This window comes from Pleurodeles waltl, chromosome 3_1 (assembly GCF_031143425.1).
Source record: "Pleurodeles waltl isolate 20211129_DDA chromosome 3_1, aPleWal1.hap1.20221129, whole genome shotgun sequence".
NCBI lineage: Eukaryota > Metazoa > Chordata > Amphibia > Caudata > Salamandridae > Pleurodeles > Pleurodeles waltl.
Window position 1 is genome coordinate 570,618,708 of NC_090440.1, and position 21,849 is coordinate 570,640,556.

Below are 21,849 nucleotides of genomic sequence, written 5' to 3' on the forward strand. Positions count from 1 at the left end.
TCTTTAAATATAGTGGGCCATCCTCTATCAGCAGAATGGAGAACTATAGTGTCTGCTGACATAGCTGGCCACCAAGCTGCCCACGATACTCCAAGACCCAACAAAGAAGAGCACTTTGACATAAAAGTATGGAAAGTGAGAACATGGGGTCACGTGTCTTATTTGGATCTAAGTAGGCTGGTCCAGCCCAAGAACACTAGCATCACACTCAAGCCACCAAATTAAAAATACAGATATAATTCACATTTAAGGGATATAGAGGTTTCTAAGAATTAGCAGTAACCCCACTAATGAAAGGTCAGATACAAAAAACCTAAGTGCAGAATCATGCAGCCCCAAACAGCAGCACACTTACTTTAGCACATACTGACAACTGCTTAAGGCAGGTCTAAATGCTGGTAAGCAGAAACCTGCCTAGTCTACCCATCCGTAGCCCCAACACAATACACCCCTCAGAGGCTTCCAATAATTTACGTAGCTCTGATGTAGGTTTGCTGGCTTCATGTCGCAATAACCACTCCAACACACAGTGCAGATCATCGGTGCAAACCCACACCCTTCCTGCTACACTGTATGTAGTCACTAGCTCTGGCCATCGGATGCCCATTACAGACGTCCCCTATGTGTGAAACCCACATCCTCAGACACAGTGTCGGCAGCATGAAGTGGTAAGAGGCCTAGTAATTGATGACATGGGTTATCAGTCAGCCGACAATAGTTTATTTTGGTTAAAATCAACTGTGAAAAATCCCATTATAACATACCTAACAAAATACTGCAAATTCACCACTATGCCAAGTCCATTACAGCTTATAATAAGCAGTGGATCTAATTTTAACAGTAGTGATTAAAACTGTCCCATAATGTATCAAGTGAAAGGAGACAACAACATCTGTAAATATATAAACAAAATCTTCTGCAGTTCGAGAAATTCTCATGGCACAACAAACGTGCAAGATATTTCTTCTAGGCACGTAGTAAAACTCACAAAAAATATGAAGTGCAACATAGTTTGAGCTAAGGACAGAAGGTTATGAACAGTGCCCACCTTGAACCTAGTTAAATTGTTCTGCTCATATCCTGAGACTAAAGTCAAAAGTCGTGCTAACACTGGTATAGATGTGTCTGTTTTCATGATATTCCATAGTGTAACGGAAAAATAAGGGTAGCCTAAATAACAACAAGAATTCTTAAGATTATCTAACCAAACAGTCTTATGGGTGGCATCTAAATGATGCAGTCATGGATGATCTCACGATTCAGGCTTACCACTGCATTGTCCCAGAATGAGACGCAAATTCAATATTGTCTCCCAAACAGCTCAGTCCCAGTTCCTTGTGGCTGGTAAAATGTGACATATCTTGGGTTACGGCAAGCAAATGGCTACATTTATTTTTTACTCAATTTGCAAAACGGCAGAAGTGTATTTCCTGTGATATATACAAGGGCAACAAAATGAACCAATTAATAGAATGTAATAATATGCGCTTTATGAAAGTTGCATAAATTAGCACAGCTTAATCATGTTCCCTGACTCCCTTCAACACTCCCTTAACATATATGAACACCACACAACAAACACCTAACACCACATACAATACACCCACAACATCACACATAATGCATAACATACCTTCACACCCCACAACAAAGAAGACAACACCTCTTTAACATCCAGAAACATTTAGCAATCACCCAACTCACCACGTCAAACTGACCTCAACCTACTAAAAGAACCATCCCTGAGCATGGACATATAAACAGTGGAATAAGAAGGGGGTAGGTTTAAACAGTCAAAGAGTGATAGGAAGAGAGCGAGAAAGAGGACAGACCCTCCCTCCATCAAGGAATATTAACAAGGTTATGCGATCTGAAACACAGACTGAAGAACCAGAAACTCAGACTTTGGGAATCTATGATGGGGAACAAGGATGAAAGTGAAGTCTAGTCTCTTGGAGTTATGCAGATCATCCCACAGAATGGGCCAGACAGAACAAAGGTATCTGGAAGGAACAAGGAGCTTGACCGAGCCAGACAATGCAGCGATTATATACGGAACACAGCAGCTCCAGATTCTGCTGAAGAATAACCACACAAGAGTAACCAACAACTTACTACACACTTCGATCACCAGCACAATCAGTCACCCATCAAATGGGATGGGACAGGCCACTGTTCATGCTTTACCGGATCCAACAGCACCAATGAGACAGACTAAACCTGCACAACTGACATGTGTAGGGTGAAGGGGCAGAACACAGACAGCTGAACTGTGTTACACCCTTCAGAGACACACACCAGATTCAAATGGGTTTAGATGACAAATTGCAAAAGCTCAACCACTTAACGCCATACTCACGAATCTGGACAGGGGTCAAATTTACTAACACTGTCTCGCTGAAGATCCTTACTCTAGTCTCGTGGACAAAACCCATAACTGCAGACCATAAAGTGCTAAGAGACCATTTAACTGGAAAATGTGTGCTTTCTGAAAAAGTGTGTAACAACTATTGTTAACATCAGTTCTATCACTTTCAAAGTCCACAGTAATCTACTAGGTAGCATCATGTTACGCTCGGGATTTGTATGCATGGAAGAAAACATGCTTTCAATCACAGGTTTCGTCACAAATTGCACCACTGTTTATTCTCTCTTCTGTTATGCCATTCGGGCGATCTGCGAATGCAGAAATCCCAGCAGCGTCAGTACAGCCCTTGCAAATTTGTACTGAATATTTCAGTTGATTTGCCCTTTTTCTGCCAACATCAACACAGTGCCCAGACCTTTAGTCCCCGGGGCCTCGTATGTCTCTCATTTGGAAATCTAGTGCCTCTTGCATGGCTTGTACATAAATAACTTGTCACTGCGGTTTGGAAATGGCACAGGCGGTATTGCTAAGCTGCCCTCGTGGCACTGCAGCCAGCAGCAGGCATTTTACAAAAGAAACCGGCGCAGAGGGATCTCGACGGGCTGCGGTTCCCATCGCGGTCGTGGGCCACAGGTGCTCCTGGGGAGTCCGCCTCGCGGCCCTTCCTCCTTATTGAGGGTTTATGGCGCGTGACCTTGAGCCACCGAGGGGCCCCGGGGCATGGCAGCCGTCGGCGGGTGCACCACTGCCGGGCCTCCGTCTGACTGTTCCATCGCTCCGGGGTTTCTAAACGCCGCTTCTCGACCCAGCTGCCTGCACCGTCTGTGATGAAACAGTTGGCGAAATAATCGCCGCTCTTTGCAATCAGGTTTACCTCATCTCATTTAAAATATCGTCTGTTGGATTAACGAGGTGAAAAGGAAACAGCAATTTCCATGTGGAGAGTGGGCCATACGTGGCCACAGAGAATGTAAGAGTGTATTTGGGTGGTTGAGAGCGCCAGGGCTGCACAACCCAGGACCGCTAGAAACAAACACATGTTGTAAAACACTTAAAGTATGACCGAGTTTCGAGTTCTTCGTACGTACACCAACTTTTTGGGAGAAGTACATCTGCCAGATCAGCACATGTAATCCTGGTGCTCAACAACGTCCTCGTGATTTATGTGAAAATTACCGTTGTGGCTGTTTGATAGGCCATGCAGAGTACATTGTGTTCATTTGTGCTATAATTAATCCATTACTTGTTAATCCATTACTTGTTTGTGCCAGATTGCGGTTTTCCTGTTGCAAAAGGGATTCGTTTTTTGGCATTTTGTCTTCCTTTTCAATATGCCCATTTTCAGTGAGCAAACAGCTTATTAATTAACATTAGATACATCAAATGTATTCCCCGAGCTTTCATTGCATATTCTAATGTTTTTGTGAGTGGAGTAAAGATTTTGGATTTGGAACCTTCTTGGAGTTCTCGCCTCCTACATTATAATTGTAGATAAATATACTATGCACTCCCACCTTTTATGAGAGACTGATCTTCTACCTAAAGTTAAAGGGTGACTTGAGGTACAAGAGATATGGGGCCAGATGTAAGAAACAGTTTGCACGTCGCAAACAGCGAATTTCGCTGTTTGCGACGTGCAAACTGCACTTTGCAATGCACAAAACCCGTTTTGCGAGTCGCAATTAGGAAGGGGAGTCCCCTTCCTAATTGCGAGTCGCAATGCAATGCCAGATTGCACCCATTTGAAATGGGTGGTAACCCATTCCCACAAGGGAAGGGGTCCCCATGGGACCCCTTCCCCTTTGAGAATGGAACTGCAAACATTTCTCCCAAAAGGGAAGGGGTCCCTATGGGACCCCTTCCCCTTTGTGAATGGAACTGCAAACAAACAAAAACGATTCATTTTTTTTTTTTTGTAATTCATCTAGTTTTCCATCAAGGGCTGCATTACAAAAAAAAAAACTGCTTTATTAAAAAGCAGCCACAGACATGGTGGTCTGCTGTCCGCAGTAGGCCACCATCCCTGTGAATGGCGCCACTCGCAAGGGGGTCGCAAATTACGACCCACCTCATTAATGTTAATGAGGTGGGCATTTGCGACCCCCTTACGAAGCGCAGATAGTGTCAGGGACACCATCCTACATTCCAATTTGCGACTCGCAAATTGGAATCTACCTACATCTAGCCCGTACTTGGCTAGAATTTTGTCCAGCATAACAACATTACTGCAAAAAAGACCAGGTGCTGGGCTGCACCTGTGACGGACTATGCTAAAAACTTTCTGTGGAGAGCTGTATCCACTACAATGCTGCTTGTCTTCAGTAAATTCAGAAAGCAGTAGATAATTTGGATTGCACCACTTTTAGCTTTATGACATTGGTTTACACTCTCCATTCAGTCATGCAAATACTTTTTCATATTAAGGTGACCTGTGGGTTAATAATTGATTTTGCCAGCAATTGGAAGTCACCTTGTCAGGGCCCACCATGAAGTAGGCCTGAGCTATTATGGAGCACTAATTTATCTATTTTTTTTATTTAGCAGCTATAACTATTAACACATTTAGAACGAATGTGAGGGCACATTTAGATCAAACGTGCCCTCACTTGGACTGGTAGGTGCCAGCTGGAATTTTGGAAACACTATGAAGATGAGCTGTACTTTATAAGTGTTCCTCTCAATAGTATTTACTACTCTGCAACAGTAATTCACAATACCCAATGGACAGTTAACATCGTTTGGTGTTATATGTGGAATGGCTTTTCACATCCTTAATTTCCTGGTTTCCTTAACTACTGTGCACCCTGCAGATCTAAAGATTGGTCAACTCCTACATATATTAGATTTTATGAAGGGAAAGCTGTGGAACTAAAATCTTAAAGAGGAATGCTACAATGTCACCTCTTCCTGCCGCTTAGTGTGTCTTCGCCTAAGGCCATTGTACAAGTCTCTTGTAACCACGGTCTCTTAGTTCAAAGGCCTTTTCTTTTATATCCGTAATAGTGGTCTCTGTCTCTTTAGGCGATGAAACCTAGATGATTGATTATCTGTGAATACGTGACCATTCTGCACATATGCTTAGAACTGGTAGACAGGTTACACATCTAGGGCCGTATTTATACTCCGTTTGCGCCGAATTTGCGTCGTTTTTTTCGACGCAAATTCGACGCTAAACTAACGCCAACTAACGCCATATTTATACTATGGCGTTAGAGGCGTATAGCGCCAAAGTTCCCGGAATGTGCGTCATTTTTTAGCGTGAACCCCTTCCTTGCGTTAATGATATGCAAGGGAGGCGTTCCCGTCTAAAAAATGACTCCCAGGCCTTTACGTGGTATTTATACTCCCGGGCAAAAGAGACGCCCGGGAGTGGGCGTGGCTAAAAACGGCGCATTTGCGCCGCTTTTTAACGCCTGGGTCAGGCATGGCGTTAAGGGACAAGTGGGCTCAAAATGAGCCCAGAGTGCCCTCCCCTGCCCCCAGGGACCCCCCCTGCCACCCTTGCCCACCCCAGGAGGACACCCAAGGACGGAGGGACCCATCCCATGGACATTAAGGTAAGTTCAGGTAAGTATTTTTTTTTTTTTTTTTGTGGCATAGGGGGGCCTGATTTGTGCCCCCCTACATGCCACTATGCCCAATGACCATGCCCAGGGGACAGAAGTCCCCTGGGCATGGCCATTGGGCAAGGGGGCATGACTCCTATCTTTACAATGATAGGAGTCATGTTGATGGGGGATGGGCGTCGAAAATAAATGGCGCAAGTCGGGTTACGATGATTTTTTCGACGTAACCTGACTTGCCCCATTTTAAGACGCCCATGCGCCATTTTCCCCCTACGCCGGCGCTGCCTGGTGTACGTGGTTTTTCTCGCGCACACCAGGCAGCGCCGGTCTGCTTGCGCCGGCTAACGCCATTCAATAAATACGGCGCCCGCATGGCGCTTCAGAATGGCGTTAGCCGGCGCAAAACTTTTTGACGCTAAACTGCGTTAGCGCAGTTTAGCGTCAAAAAGTATAAATATGGGCCCTAATATCTAGGCAAAGAAAGTCAGAGTTAAAGTTGGTGTCAGATTTGCCTGAATGGTGTCATTTAGTTAAGGTTTTTATGGTGGCAGTACAGCTGCTTGATAGATTTCCTTGGGTAATATCCTGTTTGCGGAGAAGCGATTATGATGGATGCAATGACCTCTGCCTTTGCCCCAAAGCATTTTGTGACTAAGGCGCTTGAAAGTGTCATTTATGTCATTTTAGCCCCTCGAGCCACTTTTTCTGCTGCTGTAACAAATTTGAAGGTATTCAACTTGTGAGTAAACCATGCCGGTGCGCTGGCTAATGATCCTTGGTGGTGATCAATGTCAATATTCATTCTAGATAACATTTATTTTCTTTTAACTAGAAAGTGGTTTGCCAAATTCTCACAACCGTATTGAGAGGATTGTACCTCATTGCCATGTTCTGTAACTGTACCTGTAAATTTTATTTCTGATATAATATAATCCATAACAATCATCAACAAAAAGATCGTACACATTCATTGCATCCAATATAAATAATGTAATGATGTTAAAATACGTATAGTAACCAGAATGCTATAGAAAAGTAGCATGTCATAGTGAGAAAACACTCCTGCAATGAACAGTAGCTGATACAAATAGACTAACACAATACCAGACTAAAGGAGTTTCCAAAAGTTGTAAATAAAATAAAGCTGGCCTACATTTTTTAAGCCCCAAAAGGTGCAAAAGAGGTATTACAATGTTCACATAAGCATCTCTGCAAAATTACAATATAAATTCAAAGCCTTTTGTAGGGAAAAGTAATTACAGGGGAAATGTTTGGCATCATCAGAGTTGTGCCAGTCGTTAAGGAACAACAACAAATTACTAACTGAGCCCAATCAAAATGTGGACAACAGCTGTTTACCATAAATGGAAGTATACAGAAGTAATATGGGTTAGACAGACTTCATATGTTAAGCAAAATGAGATTTCTGACAAGAGGTTTCTTACGTTCCTCGTGTTCCTTAGTTGTAGTAGACAGATGGGCATAATCTTTCGTGGCCCAAAATGTCTCCTTACTGGCAATGTTGCTGGTAATATTGCCCACATCTCCCCTTCATTTTTTTAATATGGTTAGTCGCTGGCCAAGGAATCGTAAGAAACTTACTCAGCCCATAAAACAAGCAGAAATTGCATCACAATTAAAATGCTGTAGCGGGATAAGAACATACTGAAAGCCATAAAAGAAGTGGAGCCAGTATAATCTTACTTTCCAGATAGCTCATAACAAGTTGCATTTGACAATTATATGTGGATGTACTAGGGGGAAACTCAATAATCTCTTACAGAACGGAAGGTGGTATATCACTGCTGCACACACCACCTTAGGGATCTGATTTGGTAGCTCTCCGTAATACATTTAGTAGGTTTATTACCAAATTTGAAGACAAACTAAAGAGTTTCCCCTACATACTGTACTTGTAGTAAAGGAGCACAGGAGTCCAAATTGAAGGTAATATCTAAGCAGTTAGTAGCCCTTACCTTACCCGCTTTTACATATTTACACATTTCCAGTCCCAATAGACATAATACTAGATTTTAACAAACTAGTTTTTAATTCAAGTTTTTCCATAAATGACACATATCTCTCGAGCAACTTTGCTAGCCAATTGAGGTGCAGCTTCGTCCACATACAAAAGGACATTCCTAGTATACACTTTAGGGACATCCTGATTATGTGAATTTAAGAAACTCTCCAGTCTATTAAAATATGAGATACGTAAAAGTTGGGCGATTACAGAACCCTGCCTCACCCCTCGCAGACAGACCATAAGAGATGGTACGTTCTTCATTGGCTCAGAAACTGACATTAACTGATAAATCAATGTGTAGATGGGGAAGGACTATTATCATTTCTGCCCTGATATCCATTGCTGCCTGAATGTGCCACAGTGTGTTCCTATTTATTGAATTGAAGGCAGAGCTGAGGTCCATAAAGGGCTTGTGGATATAGCTGTTTGCTGCCACAGTATACTTACTGATCAGAAGTTTACGAATAAAGTAGTTCTTCATTGGGGGTAACCGATTCTTTGTAAATTATAAACTGCTCTTTCAAGGGGTGAGAGGCAGATGTAAGTCATCATAATAGATAGCTTTAAATTTAGAAATACCTTTTCTCAAAGCCTGTTTTGCACTTTACAGGGATGTTTCAAATCAGGATCTTGGATTCAAGCAGCCTCCCCTTTTGCTTTAGCAGAACTAGTTTTGGATTATGTAATTGTGGTGGAATTTTTCTTTTCCCGTTTCCTCTGAAGTCATTTTCTTTTTCCGTGTCTTCTGTGGTGCTATTAAATGAATTGTCATCAGCATTTTAGTATTTTCCCCCTCATCTTCTATTTACCTCCTTCATTTAAGTGCAACACTAGATAAACTGAAACGGGATGTCTCCTAATCTAAGCTGACTGCCACGTGTTAAAGTTTAATTATTTATATACTGCAATGCCCTCGCTCGTGTTCAAGCTGTTCCTTAGTTATAAATGGGAAGCGAAAAACGTGCTAGTTTCTAAAGTAAATTCATGGGTTTTTAATTTCCATCAGAGTCTTAGCAAGTCTTCTCCTCGTTTCAGATTCTGTATTTTTGTACCCAGGGTCGTCAGGGTTTCTTCCCCCAAGATATTTTTCTGGATATATGTGTTGTCGCATATCCTCCGGGAACGACCATTAATTCCTGTCTGTGACGAGCCAGTGAAAAAGCTGTTGTCATTGGTCTGCAGATTAGACAATAATGTGCTAGGCACCAGAGCCACCATTTTCTCATCAAAGGATTTATGTATACATTGGTGGTGGAGGCACTCTCAAATGGCTGCACACATTGCTGTTACCTACATCTGTCAATCCTTTAAAAAAATCATCTGCTATGCAGAAGTCCAATAGGGACCAGCCACCCTCATCCCTTGCTACGAGACAGCACACGGTTGTCTTACTTATGAGACACAATTCACCGTAATGGTTGAATACAGCAGGAGTGCACCACGGTCCATTGTTATTTTTAGTGATTTCTTTATTGGAAGCCTACAAGCCAGTTTTGCCATAAGTGAATGATCAATAAAGGAACTGCTAACAATAAAAGTGGACCTTCGTGCACTCCTGTTATTTTCAACAGTCATGATGAATTGTGTCTCCATTTGGGCTAACTTATTTGTAAATGAGAGCAAGGTTATATATTTTACCATCACTTTCTCAGTATGTAACCAATTAAGTTTACACAAAACCAGCAATGTTTGAATTATTTTTGTTGTTTATGTTACTATTACAGCTACTAAGTTTTGAATTATCTGTAATCACATCCTCTCCGTTTTGGATCTGCCCAAATGCAGTAAATTATAGTAATCAACACTGTAACCAATAATTGCTGAAGCAGAGAGTCACAATTACATTCATGCAACAGCGGTTCTGTGCTTAATAATAGCCGCAGGCAATAGTTTCAGATTTGGTAACATTAGCTTGTAATGCGATTGCTAGATGAGGATCCAAGATTAGCTAGCCTTTGCCTTCAGGGTGATATGTATAAAGAAAAAGCTGGGTTCAACTTGCAGCACTTTGTAAGGTTAATGATGATGATTCTGGCCTATTCCGTTTGTCTCCTCTCGAAGGAAACCAGCTAATATCATTCACATGCTCAGACTGCATCGACTTTTCTTCAGCTACGGTCACCTAGAGAAGAAAGATGTCAAATGTGAGGTTGTTCTACTCACATCTGAAAGACACCAGGGCCAGGTTTACAAACCTGTCACTCAACGCAGCACAGCACTTTAAGTTGCAGTGCTATCTTGCATGACAGGGAGGGAGAAAGAGAGCAACGCATACATATTTGCACCATAGTACAAAGGTGTGTACGTGAATTTAGCATAGGTTTTGTATTGGAAGGGCAACTTCCAGTACAAAACCTATGCTAAGATCACCTTCTATGCTTAGACTAACTTAAAAACTTTTGACACTTTGGATGTTTACTGTACAGTGCAGCACACATACAAAGTGGACAAAATTAGGACAAATAAAACATTTCTCCTTTTTAATGCCTGCTTTCAAGTGGGCTTAATTTTTGGTGCGAAACCTTGTCTATCATTGTAATTAGATAGGGTTTTCCATCAAATGACATGGGTGGTTGCATAGGAACACCCAAGTACCAGTCATGGAATGCCCCCTTAACTCAGGGTAAGGCACAGTAGAGCTTCACTCTGGTTTGCATTACCTTTTCTTACAAACCAATACTAATACCAATTTGTGTTGATTTGTAAATCTCAAAAAGGATTTTGCATCAGGTCTGGGCATATATATGAAGATGTAGGCATGGCTGGCCTATATAAACCCTTCCAAATATGGTGGCTTTTCCAGTATAATTATTGCCTATTTCCTCTAATGTCATTGTCTTTTTAGACCATATGTAAGTAGGCACTGATAAAAGATGAGTGCATTGCAACAGATTTGTTCCTTTAATTTTCATTGTGCTCTTTACCCACTTGCTATAATTTTTGTCACTTATTTTGTTTTCCTTTGTAGCCAGATTCATGCATTCAGATCTGGTTGTGGAAGATCTATGCTGGGCTCTTTCACAACCCTGATTCAGGGAGTTTTGCAACACTTGCATTAATTCATAATCTTCTATCAAAAACTATCAAGGTTGCTAAGAAGGCTTTTGCCAAGAAGGCTTTGAGGCTTGTTTCTCCTAACTGGGATCTTGTAAGGAAATGCTTACTAATGCTCATGTGTATATTAAGTGCATGATTGAATAGTGCCTGGGGGTGTGGCCGATTGCGGCAAGATGGCAGATGCAAGTTAAGGCTGCTCCGAGCCCTGACCCATGATCCACGGCCATCAGCACACCATCTGACTTTCAGTGGCCCTATAGACACCACAGTGGTAGTGTGTGTGGCCTGCTGACCCAGGGCTTGTCACCTCTGGAACCACACAGACCTACAGCAACCTGCAGACTACAGCTGAGGTGCAGGACCCTGTGGGCAAGGCCGGGAGTTGCGTCCTGGCACGATGAGTCCTCACAACAGGCTGGCCCTATATAAAGGAGTGGGGGTCCTGGCCTCCTCCCCATCTCCTCCTTTTAGACCAAACTAATGGGTACAAGTGCCGCACCAAATGCTGCCGGAGCCTGAGGTGAGAGGTGAGCTGCAGGTCTGGGCCAAGTATGGCATCATCACTGAGAGAAATGCGGCCTGTTTTGGCCTCAGCATGTAACTGCTGCTGCCTGGAGTGACCTAGGTGCGGGGAGTGGGCCTGCTCACTCCCCTGGTCATAAACATCTGATCTGAATGAGGATAGTCATGGCCATGCTGCTCATGGAGGGAACACCATGAAAAAATGTGAGGGGGCATAAGACTCAACCCCTGAATCGCCATGTTACCTGTTCCCCTTAGCCATGCATACAAAGAGGAGAGGACCTGCATCTGATAAGTTACATCAGATGTAGAAAGCCATAATAGACCCAACAGGACTTGCATACCAGAGTCAACGCAGTGGCAATCAAAGTGAGCCTGTTATGAAATGACCATATAAAACTGTTGGGACGTGTCACTCAGACCGAAGATATGCTCAAGTAACTGCATCATACGGTTGTGGACATGGAATGCCAGGCCCATAACGTGGTAACCAGAGTGCAGAAACTGGAGCACTGTGCAGAGAATTCTGAAGGATGATCCTGTCACAACAATCACCGGGTTGTTGGATTCCCTCAGGGGGCAGAGAGAACTGACACCGTCTCCTTCTTCGAGCAATGGCTGGCCCAAATAGTAGCCCCGGTGACCCTTTCCATGCATTATGAAGTATCTGTGATTCTTTGGATTTGGAAATTAATTCAAATAATTAAAACTAAATATACACCTGCAATACGATACTTATATAGACATCAATAGTTTTAAGAAAGCATACTCCCTATCTATCCCCAGGCTCTAGAATCACACCTCCTTTTCACCCTAACTTAAAATTTCCAGTAATATTTTACCCATTTAGGGCCTGATTCCAACTTTGGCGGGGACCGGTTAATCCATCCCAAATGTGACGGATATTGCTCCCGCCGTATTACGAGTCCATTATATCCTATAGTGTCTCCATCATTGTAGTGCACCTATCTTTTTAAGGCTTTAGCAAGAAAACTAGATTTATTTATTGGTAATAAGTTGTTTAAAAGGATCTAACCCATTCAGTTTTTTTGGTGGAAGGGGTTCTCCATGGCTCTGTTAGCTGAGGAAATGCCTAGAAAATGTAGTTAAAACATGCATGGTGCATCTGATCATAAGTATTAGAAGCTCAACATTTTCGATAACTACTTTTGCATAAATGAGCTGCCTGGTTGGTTTATGTTTTCAGTAACATTTGAAATGCCATCTTCAATGTCTTTTACCACACTAAATTTGTCTGTAGATTAATTATCTCTGTTGTCTAGACTCGCACAACCTATAACTGCATTTTGTTATATTAGGATCAATACATACCAGACTAGATCTATTTACAGTTTTTTTTAATGAAAGAGGTCTCAAATTACCAAGTAAATAATCTCTGAAGTTTTTGCTTCAGAAGTGTGATGTACCTGATCAAATTCAAAACGTCTGTAGAAATAATTGAGTGAATTTCTTGCAATGATTATTTGATTCAATTAATACAGTTTTGTGCCTGAGTAATTTCCTTTTTGTAATATGTCGTAACCTATCTTAAAGACAGGCATTAGATTCCCTTAAGCTCATATTTTTTTCATTATCATGATCTAATCTTGCATTGCTCCAAAGACAACCAGTTCTATGACGCTTAAATTTTCTCAGAGTTTTCTAATTTCAAGAGGGTATGTAGTTGTATGTAGAACCTATAGTTTATAACTTTCCGAGATCAGTGAGTCAGCAGTTTAAGAAGTTTGATGAAAATGTGGCCTTCTAGAGGTCTGTTAATGCAGAGCGTAACACCATGGAATGCCAGGTGTCTAGAGAATATCTTACAATGATACTTCCCACCCAAAAGGAAAAAGAACAAATTCTAGTCATGTAGGTCAGCACTGCTGGACTCATCCCCCTGGTGTGGCGTCTGGGTCTAGACTGTAAATACAAGAGACCGAAACAGCCTTATTGCTTTTATTTAGAGATTCTTAAAAACATAATCAATCACTTAAAGGTGGTAGGTAAACCTTACAATCGCTCACATTTTCACGTTAGATGTTTTAATACAGTGCTTGCTTGAACAGTTTTGTACAACTGTAAACAATAGGTGCTACTGTACAAAGGATGCACAGTGCGGCTGAAATATCCCTCTTGCAGTGTAATGTGTGGCCTTCGGGTTGCATACATACCTGTGCACATATCTTAAAACATCTTAAGTTCGCTCAGCTAACTACATAAAACCATCTTCTACAACTTACATGCACTCCATAACTCTTCGAGAAGGTCACTTATGTTGACAGAATGCATGCACTCTTCCGACCTTGCTAAGGTGTATCTTTTTGTTTATGTGATTATAGACCACGTGCTGCCTGATTTGTATTGTCTGTCTACTGACAGGTCCATACACAAAGGTCTAGACTGCCCGCGTGCAGTCTGAGTACGTCATCTCTGTTCTGTGCTCTTCATGTACTGACAGCCTTCCTCCCTATTATTCTGTACCCCTCATGCCTTTAGGCGGGGCATGCCATCTATTCTGTGTTGCCCATGTGCTGACAGAGTGCGTTCTCTCTGTTCTGTGCTCTTCGTGTACTGACATCCTTCCTCCCTATTATTCTATACCCCTCACGTCTCTACGTAATGTATGCCATCAGTACTGTGCTGCCTATGTGCTGACAGGAAGCGTACTCTTTGTTCTATGTTGTTCCTGCAGGTGAAGGATGTCGTGGGCTATGACACTTTAGGACATTGTTTCTTCACCGAGGATGGCCCAGAGGAGCGCAACATGTTCGATCACTGCCTTGGACTTCTCGTCAAATCAGGGACTCTTCTGCCATCTGACCGGGACAGTAAGATGTGCAGAACAATTACTGAGGACTCTTATCCTGGATACATCCCCAAACCCAGACAGGACTGCAGGTAAGAAATGAGTGTGGGGACAGCCCTTTAGCCTCCCTCTTTTAGTAAGGCAGCAACTGGCATCTGCATAATACATGCAACCCCAGCTCGCATGGAAGGTTATCGGCCAAGTTCCCCCGTTAAGTAGACTGGGATATTACAGCTGCTGTCTTTGAGAAGTGTGAGCAAGGCCTTTGTCTGTTCCTTTACTTGAGTTGGATTTAGCGTCAGACAGCATTGTTCCTGAATCCACTGAGGACATCACGGAAAATTAAAACAAGGGGACTGAATGGAATATTACTGAGTGATCTCAATAAGGGTGCAATCCAAACCTCAGGCTGGGCTGTAAGACAGGATTGCGCAAGAATGTACAAAATAAGGTTCAGCGTCTAAAAAAGCAAAGAAACAGGGAAAACAGTTATTTCGGGATAGATATTAACAATGCTGAGAGACTGTGGACCAAAATGTGTAAAGGTACATTTTTATTTTTACAAAACTTGAAAAATGTACACATACAATGAGATTTATTCATGTGTAATTTTACACCAAAATGGTGTGGCTCTATCCATAAGCAAATATACTTTTAGAAAATTGACATTTCAGAGCGGGGGTACCTTGGAAACTTAGGAAAATACCAATAAATGTATGAAATTGTCAGTATTCATGATTTTTTTTTAAACCAAGTTCTCACCCCAGGCACAGTTGCAGATTTACCTGTATGAGGGAGAGGAATACATGTGTTCAAAGAGTAGCACAGCTTGTGGCTAAAAAACAGTGCAGACTGTTGGGGTGTGTTTCCTGTGTGTGGAAAATATTTTCTAAAAATATTTTCTAAGTGAGAACCCGCTGACAACTTTAAAGCTGCACGTGCATGTCTGTGTTGTATTTAGGATTGTGAAGTGAAGTTTATTTATTAGCATAGTTACTTAAAACCTTTGCATAATGAAAAAGAAAGGCGATACATAAAAACCTTACAAAGTAATAAAACATTCTGTAACCATAAGACCAGTCCATAAACCATTACAAGGTAGTAAATAATCAATCAAACCTTAAATACGTGTAATGTGCAATAGTACAAAATATTCAATATTTAAAGAATGGCTCTCATTGCGGCACCCCCGGGGTGCAGAATTTGATCAGTCAGCAAGTTTAAAGACAGTAATTGGATTCGGGAACCAGCCCTAGGGCTGGTCCCCACACGCAGAGTACAGGGTGGCTGCAGCTATACGCTCATAACCTCTCGGTGACAGAGTCACCAAGCTAAAGTAGTCCAGCTCCAAGAGGGACTTAGTTAAAGACCTGCAAGGTTTCTTTCTGATATCTTTTTGGCCACCAATCTGAGGAATCGTACTAGATGGCAGTTCAGTTGTGGATCCTCAGTGGCAAAAGAGCCCAAAACGGCCTGTCTCGGGTCGAAAATCCCTCTTTGATTGAAATAAGCTTTTAGCAGCTGCCTTCATTTCACTAATAGTTCTTTGCAAGTACAAAGCAGATGCAACAGATCTTCCTTGACAGTGGCGCACAAGCGGCAGGCCATGGTTGTGGAATCTCTCTGCCAATGTGGGAGGTGCTGGGCACACAACAGCAACCCCAACTGATATTTCTGGAATTGTTCCTTGATAATTCTTGAGTAACCTAAACTAAAATATATTTGGGGGCCAGTGCGCCATAAGTGTTCAGTGTCATCCAACCATTCGTTCTATTTGCTAATGCGGCTTCATCTTCCACCAGCGACAGGGACTTTACTGATTTTCACACTAGCTTTTTAAACACAGTAGACGACTCCCAAAGCTGGGACAGCCCGATATTACACAAGCTTTCCTTTTGTGGACCTGGCCAGTGATGAGTCTCTCTGTCACTGTTCTCTCCATAAAAATAGTTAAGAGTATCTGGAGGAACCTTCTAAATTTTATCCCAGCAAGTTATGAAAACTCCTTGCCTTGCCAAGGTCTGCCTTTGCAGTCCGAACCCCAGCCTGATCTGCGTTGGCGAAGTGAAGTTTGGTAGGCTGAAGATAATTGTGTCTGTCTTGCGTGGATTTTTCATTAACTGAAAAACTTTTACTAATGTGTTTGACTCTCCTAAAGCTATGGGTATTGGATAAGACAGTGAGAAATAGGGCCCCGTGGAAATCCCACTGACTGTCCAGCCACCAACCTGGTTAGAAACTCATGTTTCAGCATCACATTGGCATTAAAAATCTTCATGTTTCATATTAAAGGCCTGACACATGTATGTGATTTAACTACCTGCTATGTACTTTGCACAGGCTCTCCAGAAAATGTTATCAACCATCACTTCCCCCCTTAACATAAGGATAGCCCCTCTCATGAGAATAATTGCATTAACTACCGCCCTCCAAAAATCAGTTTGTGCCCCTAGGTGATGGACTGGTACATCAAAAGATGCCAAAAAGTTGTCACAAAGAATACTATGGCTAAGTCAGTATTTAGTTTGTGCTGTGAATTGCATGCAGCTAGCCCCTAAAGTGCCAATTGCCTGAAGCTTTCTATTTCTGGCAGTAGTTTTTTGTGACGGTCTCAACACCTTTTCATGCGACGACCAATTCAACCCCATAAAAGAGTGTTAGCTGCACAGATTTAATTTGATTGCTGATGGTCATAATTTTGTTTTTTTCCCTATTTTAAATGCAATGTGCTTATTTGCTCTTGTTTTAAAATATATTCATAGGATGGTTTCATACAAGATTGGGTTTAATTGTGGGCTCCTGCCAGGTTGGATTTTGGATGGGATGTTTTTTAACCGTAACCAGCAGTTTGCTCTTTTTAACTTCTCACCTTTTGCTTGGTTCCCTAGACTTGCCTCACACTTCGACTTCCAGCCAGTGCCATCTTTGCAATAGTTTTTGTGACAGTTGAGACACTTTTTTTTAATTAATCAAAGGGCCCCATAAAAGCGAGCTAGCTGCACAGACATGTATATGACCTGCTCAACGCGTGTGCTTATGACATACTGAAGGAGTGCCTAAGCAAGTCTGTTTGCATCTGGCTACGTTTGAACGCAGCCCATGGTGTGCCAACTGTTTGGTGGCTGTGAGAGTCAGAGACACTGAACGCAGGTAAATTAAACAAGCATTTTCAATGCAACGGGTCTCGCATTTGTTCGAGTTAGAGCTATTAGTTTTGTAAAGCAAAAACAAACGCAGCGCGATCGCGCTATGTAAAATGCAGCACGATCGCGCTGCGTGGAAAATAAACAGATAAATTAGTCCCGACGCCAGGCTGAAAACATGGAGCCTCGTATGTTTTTGGTACTTTACCGGTGCTGGGTAGGTGGGCTAAACACCGGCAAAGGCATGACGTATGCATGCCTTTCACAATTGAAAGCACGCAGATTTTTAAAGGCAAGCCCACGAACCAATGTAAGTGACTGACGTGGCATGGGCGTGGTTTCAAGCCCAAAGAGAGATTACAGAATGGACGGAGCACTTTGTGCTCGCCCATAAAAATGGCCTATTCCAGCCGTCTTCTTCACAGTGTAGGACATTAACACCATGTGCTAGATTTAATTATCTTCATAGTGCATTGCCACTCAGGGCTACAATCAACTAATTGCTGGATCTAACTTTCCCTAGTCAGGTGGATTCGCTGTTAGATGTCCCTTTAAATCATGAAAACTCAAATTAAGCTGTCAGTCTTCTCAACAAGCTGAAATATTTACTCTTTTTAATGAATACCTTTCATTGCTTTTGTTCTTAACTAAAAACATGTTTAACACAGCAGAGTACCCCAGTTATGGAACAAATTGGTTCCACAGAGCTGTTAAATCATTCAAGTGAGCCGAGAGCGGTAAAAAGGGTGGTGGAAGAGCAGTCATACTGAGATTAAATTCAAACCCGGGGCTGAAAAACCCTGCTGGTCAAAATTATGTTTTACACAAAATCCTGACTTTTTAAAATAAACATTCAACCAGGGAACCAACTCATTCGACTGGACATCTTCTAGGGCCCATATTTGCTACTCTGGATTATCTCACAATTAAAAATCCATCCCCCTGATCTGGAAAGATAATTTTGCATTCCTTTTCCTCTGCACTTTCCTGTGTTTAAGAAGAACAATCTTACGTAGGTAGTAATCAAGCAGCATTCATGGGAGTCATTTTGAGCTAAAGAAACTGGGCGTGAAAACTCCCTCCAATTCAATTCTCACTCTCAAGCTAACTCAGAGACAAAATCTCACCATTTTTTCAAACACAATCATGCAGTTAACCTTGTTTTAAACAAACCTTTGCCTCTTCATCAACAATTTAATGTCAATAGAAGCCCTACCTATGGTCCTCTTTAGAATTAATGGAATTCAAACTAGACCGAAGGCAGAACTCAAAGACCATAGACTCTATGGCATAGAGGATATTCACTGGATTTAAGATATAAAGACTCTGTTAAAGTAAGCGAGTACTACCTTAAATTTAAAGATAAAAAAAATCTTACTTGTTGTCTAGGCTAGTAAATACTCCTCACCTACCGAAGAAACTTTGTACTGATACAAAGGAACTGAAAAACCTCACAGCTCGTCAGAATGATATGCCATTCTCTGTTGAATTTTCCAATAAAAGATCGAGGTTCTTCACTGATAAACTTACTTCTGTATGGAAACACATAAGTTCGGAATTAATCTTTAAACAACCCTTTAGGGAAATGCACAGTAGAAACTGACCCCCCAGACAATCAAATAGGCCCACAAACTGCCCAAAACACTGACCTGTCAGATTGGCCCTTCTGACACTTCCAAATTGCCCTCTAGGCCAGCCCAACACTCAATATATGAAAGAATTGATGGTTGTTCTGACCAAAGAGCTTGTTTCAATGTTCAGCTGCACATCAAAGAGTGGTTCAGTATGCCAGGATCAGAAGAAGGCGGTGGGCAATCCATTACAAAAAAAGAAAAATTATTGAGGACAATGGACCATAACAACTTCTGACCCATCACTTTGTTACCTTATTTTCATAATCTAATGGAGAAATCAAACATTGTTCTTTATCCTTAACAGTTAGACTTTGTAGGAAAATGGCTCCTTGTTGCAGTACCCACCCCACACATTTTGCCTGATATTGATGCTGACTTGACTGAGAGTTTGCTGGGATCCTGATAACCAGGCCCCAGCACCAGTGTTCTTTCCCCAAAAAATTTACCATTATTTCCACAATTGGCACACATCTGGCATATAGATAAGTCCCTTGTAAAAGGTACCAGAGGTACCAAGGGCCCTGTGACCAGGGAAGGTCCCTAAGGGCTGCAGCATGTGTTGTGCCACCCTCAGGGACCCCTCACCTAACACAGGCACACTGCCAGTGCAGATTGTGTGTGTTGGTGGGGAGAAAAAGGCAAAGTCGACATGGCACCCCCCTAGTGGTGCCATGTCGACAAAACACTGCCTGTGGCAAAGATAAGTCACCCCTCTAGCAGTCCTTACAGCCCTAAGGCAGGGTGCACTATACCACAGGTGAGGGCGTAGCTGGATGAGTACTATACCCCTACAGTGTCTAAGTCCATTCTTAGACATTGTAAGTGCAGTGTGGCCATATTAAGTATATGGTCTGGGTGTTTGTCAAAACGAACTCCACAGTTCCCTAATGGCTTCACTTAATACTGGGAAGTTTGGTATCAAACTTTTCAGATAATAATCCCACACTGATTCCAGTGTTGGATTTATTAAAAAATGCTCACAGAGGGCATCTGGATGCCCCCTGTATTTTACCCAATCCCTTACTGCGGGACTGACTGGTCTGTGCCAGCCTGCCACTGAGAGATGAGTTTCTGACCCCCTGGGGTGAGAGCTTTTGTGGTCTCTGAGGCCAGAGACAAAGCCTGCACTGGGTGCTTCACACCTCCCCCTGCAGGAACTGTAACACCTAGGGGTGAGCCTCAAAGGCTCAGACTTCGTGTTACAATGCCCCAGGACACTCCAGCTAGTGGAGATTCCCACCCCCCAGTCAAGCCCCCACTTTTGGCGGCAAGTCCAGAGGAATAATTAGGAAAAACAAGGAGGAGTCTGCACCTCAGCCAGGACCACCCCTAAAGTGTCCAGAGATGAAGTGACCCCCTACTTGCAGAATCTTCCATCTTGGTTTGGAGGACATGGACCAATGGGGATAGGAATGTGCCCCCCTCCCCAAAGGGAGTGTAGCCACGCTCAGGGACAGTAGCCATTGGCTACTGCCCCTGACCTCTAAAAATGCCCCTTAATCTTGTATTTAAGGTCTCCCTGAAACAAGCTAGTCAGATTCCTGACGACCTCAAGAAAGAAGAAGGACAGCTTAGCTGAAACCCCAGCAGAGAAGGCAAGGAGACAACAACTGACTTGGCCCCAGCCCTACCGGCCTGTCTCCTGCTTCAAAGAACCTGCAGAAGAAAGGTGACGCGTCCTCCAGGTTCAGCGACCTCTGAAAAACCTCCAGAGGACTGTCTGCATCACAGAGGATCAAGAATTCCCATGTACAGCGGCCCTGTCCAAAGAAGAACAGAAGAAGAAACCTCTTCTGAAGGACTCCCACCTCACTCTGGATGCATGAGTCCTGACCTCTGTGCACCCGACGCCCACTGCCTGTGTCCAGGTGGTCCACCCAGCAAGAAAGGGTCCCCAGGCGATTGGGAGCAAGAGCCCACCCTGGGTTGACCCCTCCAAACCTCCACGACGACGCCTGCAGAGGAAATCCAGAGGACCCCCCTGACTGCGAGCTCCGGACGAAGATATCTGACGCCTAAAGGACACTCTGCACCCGCCGCCCCCAGGTCTTGGAAAACCTGAACTCCAGTGCAGCATCGACCAGCAGGCAGCCCTCTTCCCTGTCCAGCTGGTGGTTTGCCTGAGAAGCCCACCTGGGCCTCGTCTGCAGCCTCAGAGTGACCCCGGGGTCTTCTCATAGAGTTGCATTGGAAACCCGATGCCCTGTTTGCACCCTGCACCGGCCGCCCTTGTGCCGCTGAGGGTGTGTGTTTGGTGCCTACTTGGGGCCCCTCAGGTGCTCTCTTGAACCCCCCCCCCCTAGTCTGCCCTCTGAGCCGTGGGTTTTCACCTGCTGGCAGACCGAATTCTGAGTACCCCATGTCTCCATAGGAGCCCACGTTAAAATAGCTCAACTTTGACCTCTGCACCCGGCTGGCCCCGTGTTGCTGGTGGTAGGTGTTTGTGGTTAACTTGAACCCCCAACGGTGGACTACCTATAACCCAGAGACTGGAACTGTAAGTCGTGTACTTACCTCTAAAACTGTACTTTATTTTCTTCCCCAGGAACTGTTCTGAAAAATGCAGTGTCCACTTTTAAAATAGGTATTCTCTGTTTTCTTAAAAACTGTTTACTTGACTAAAATGAAACAAAGTACTTACCTGCAACAGTATTTACTTCTGAACTTAGTCTTGTGGTTCTGGTAATAAAGATATTTTTCTATATAAAACCTGTTGGTCTGGAG

General features: G+C 43.0%; 1 protein-coding gene across 1 annotated transcript in view; it reads left to right on the forward strand.

Moving 5' to 3' along the window:
* The window catches only part of CEMIP (cell migration inducing hyaluronidase 1), an 899,136-nt gene that overhangs the window by 762,086 nt on the left and 115,201 nt on the right, over positions 1–21,849 (forward strand). The window contains exon 14 of the mRNA XM_069223002.1: positions 14,235–14,440. Within this exon, the coding sequence (XP_069079103.1) occupies positions 14,235–14,440 (206 nt within the window). The remainder of the gene's footprint in view (positions 1–14,234; positions 14,441–21,849) is intronic.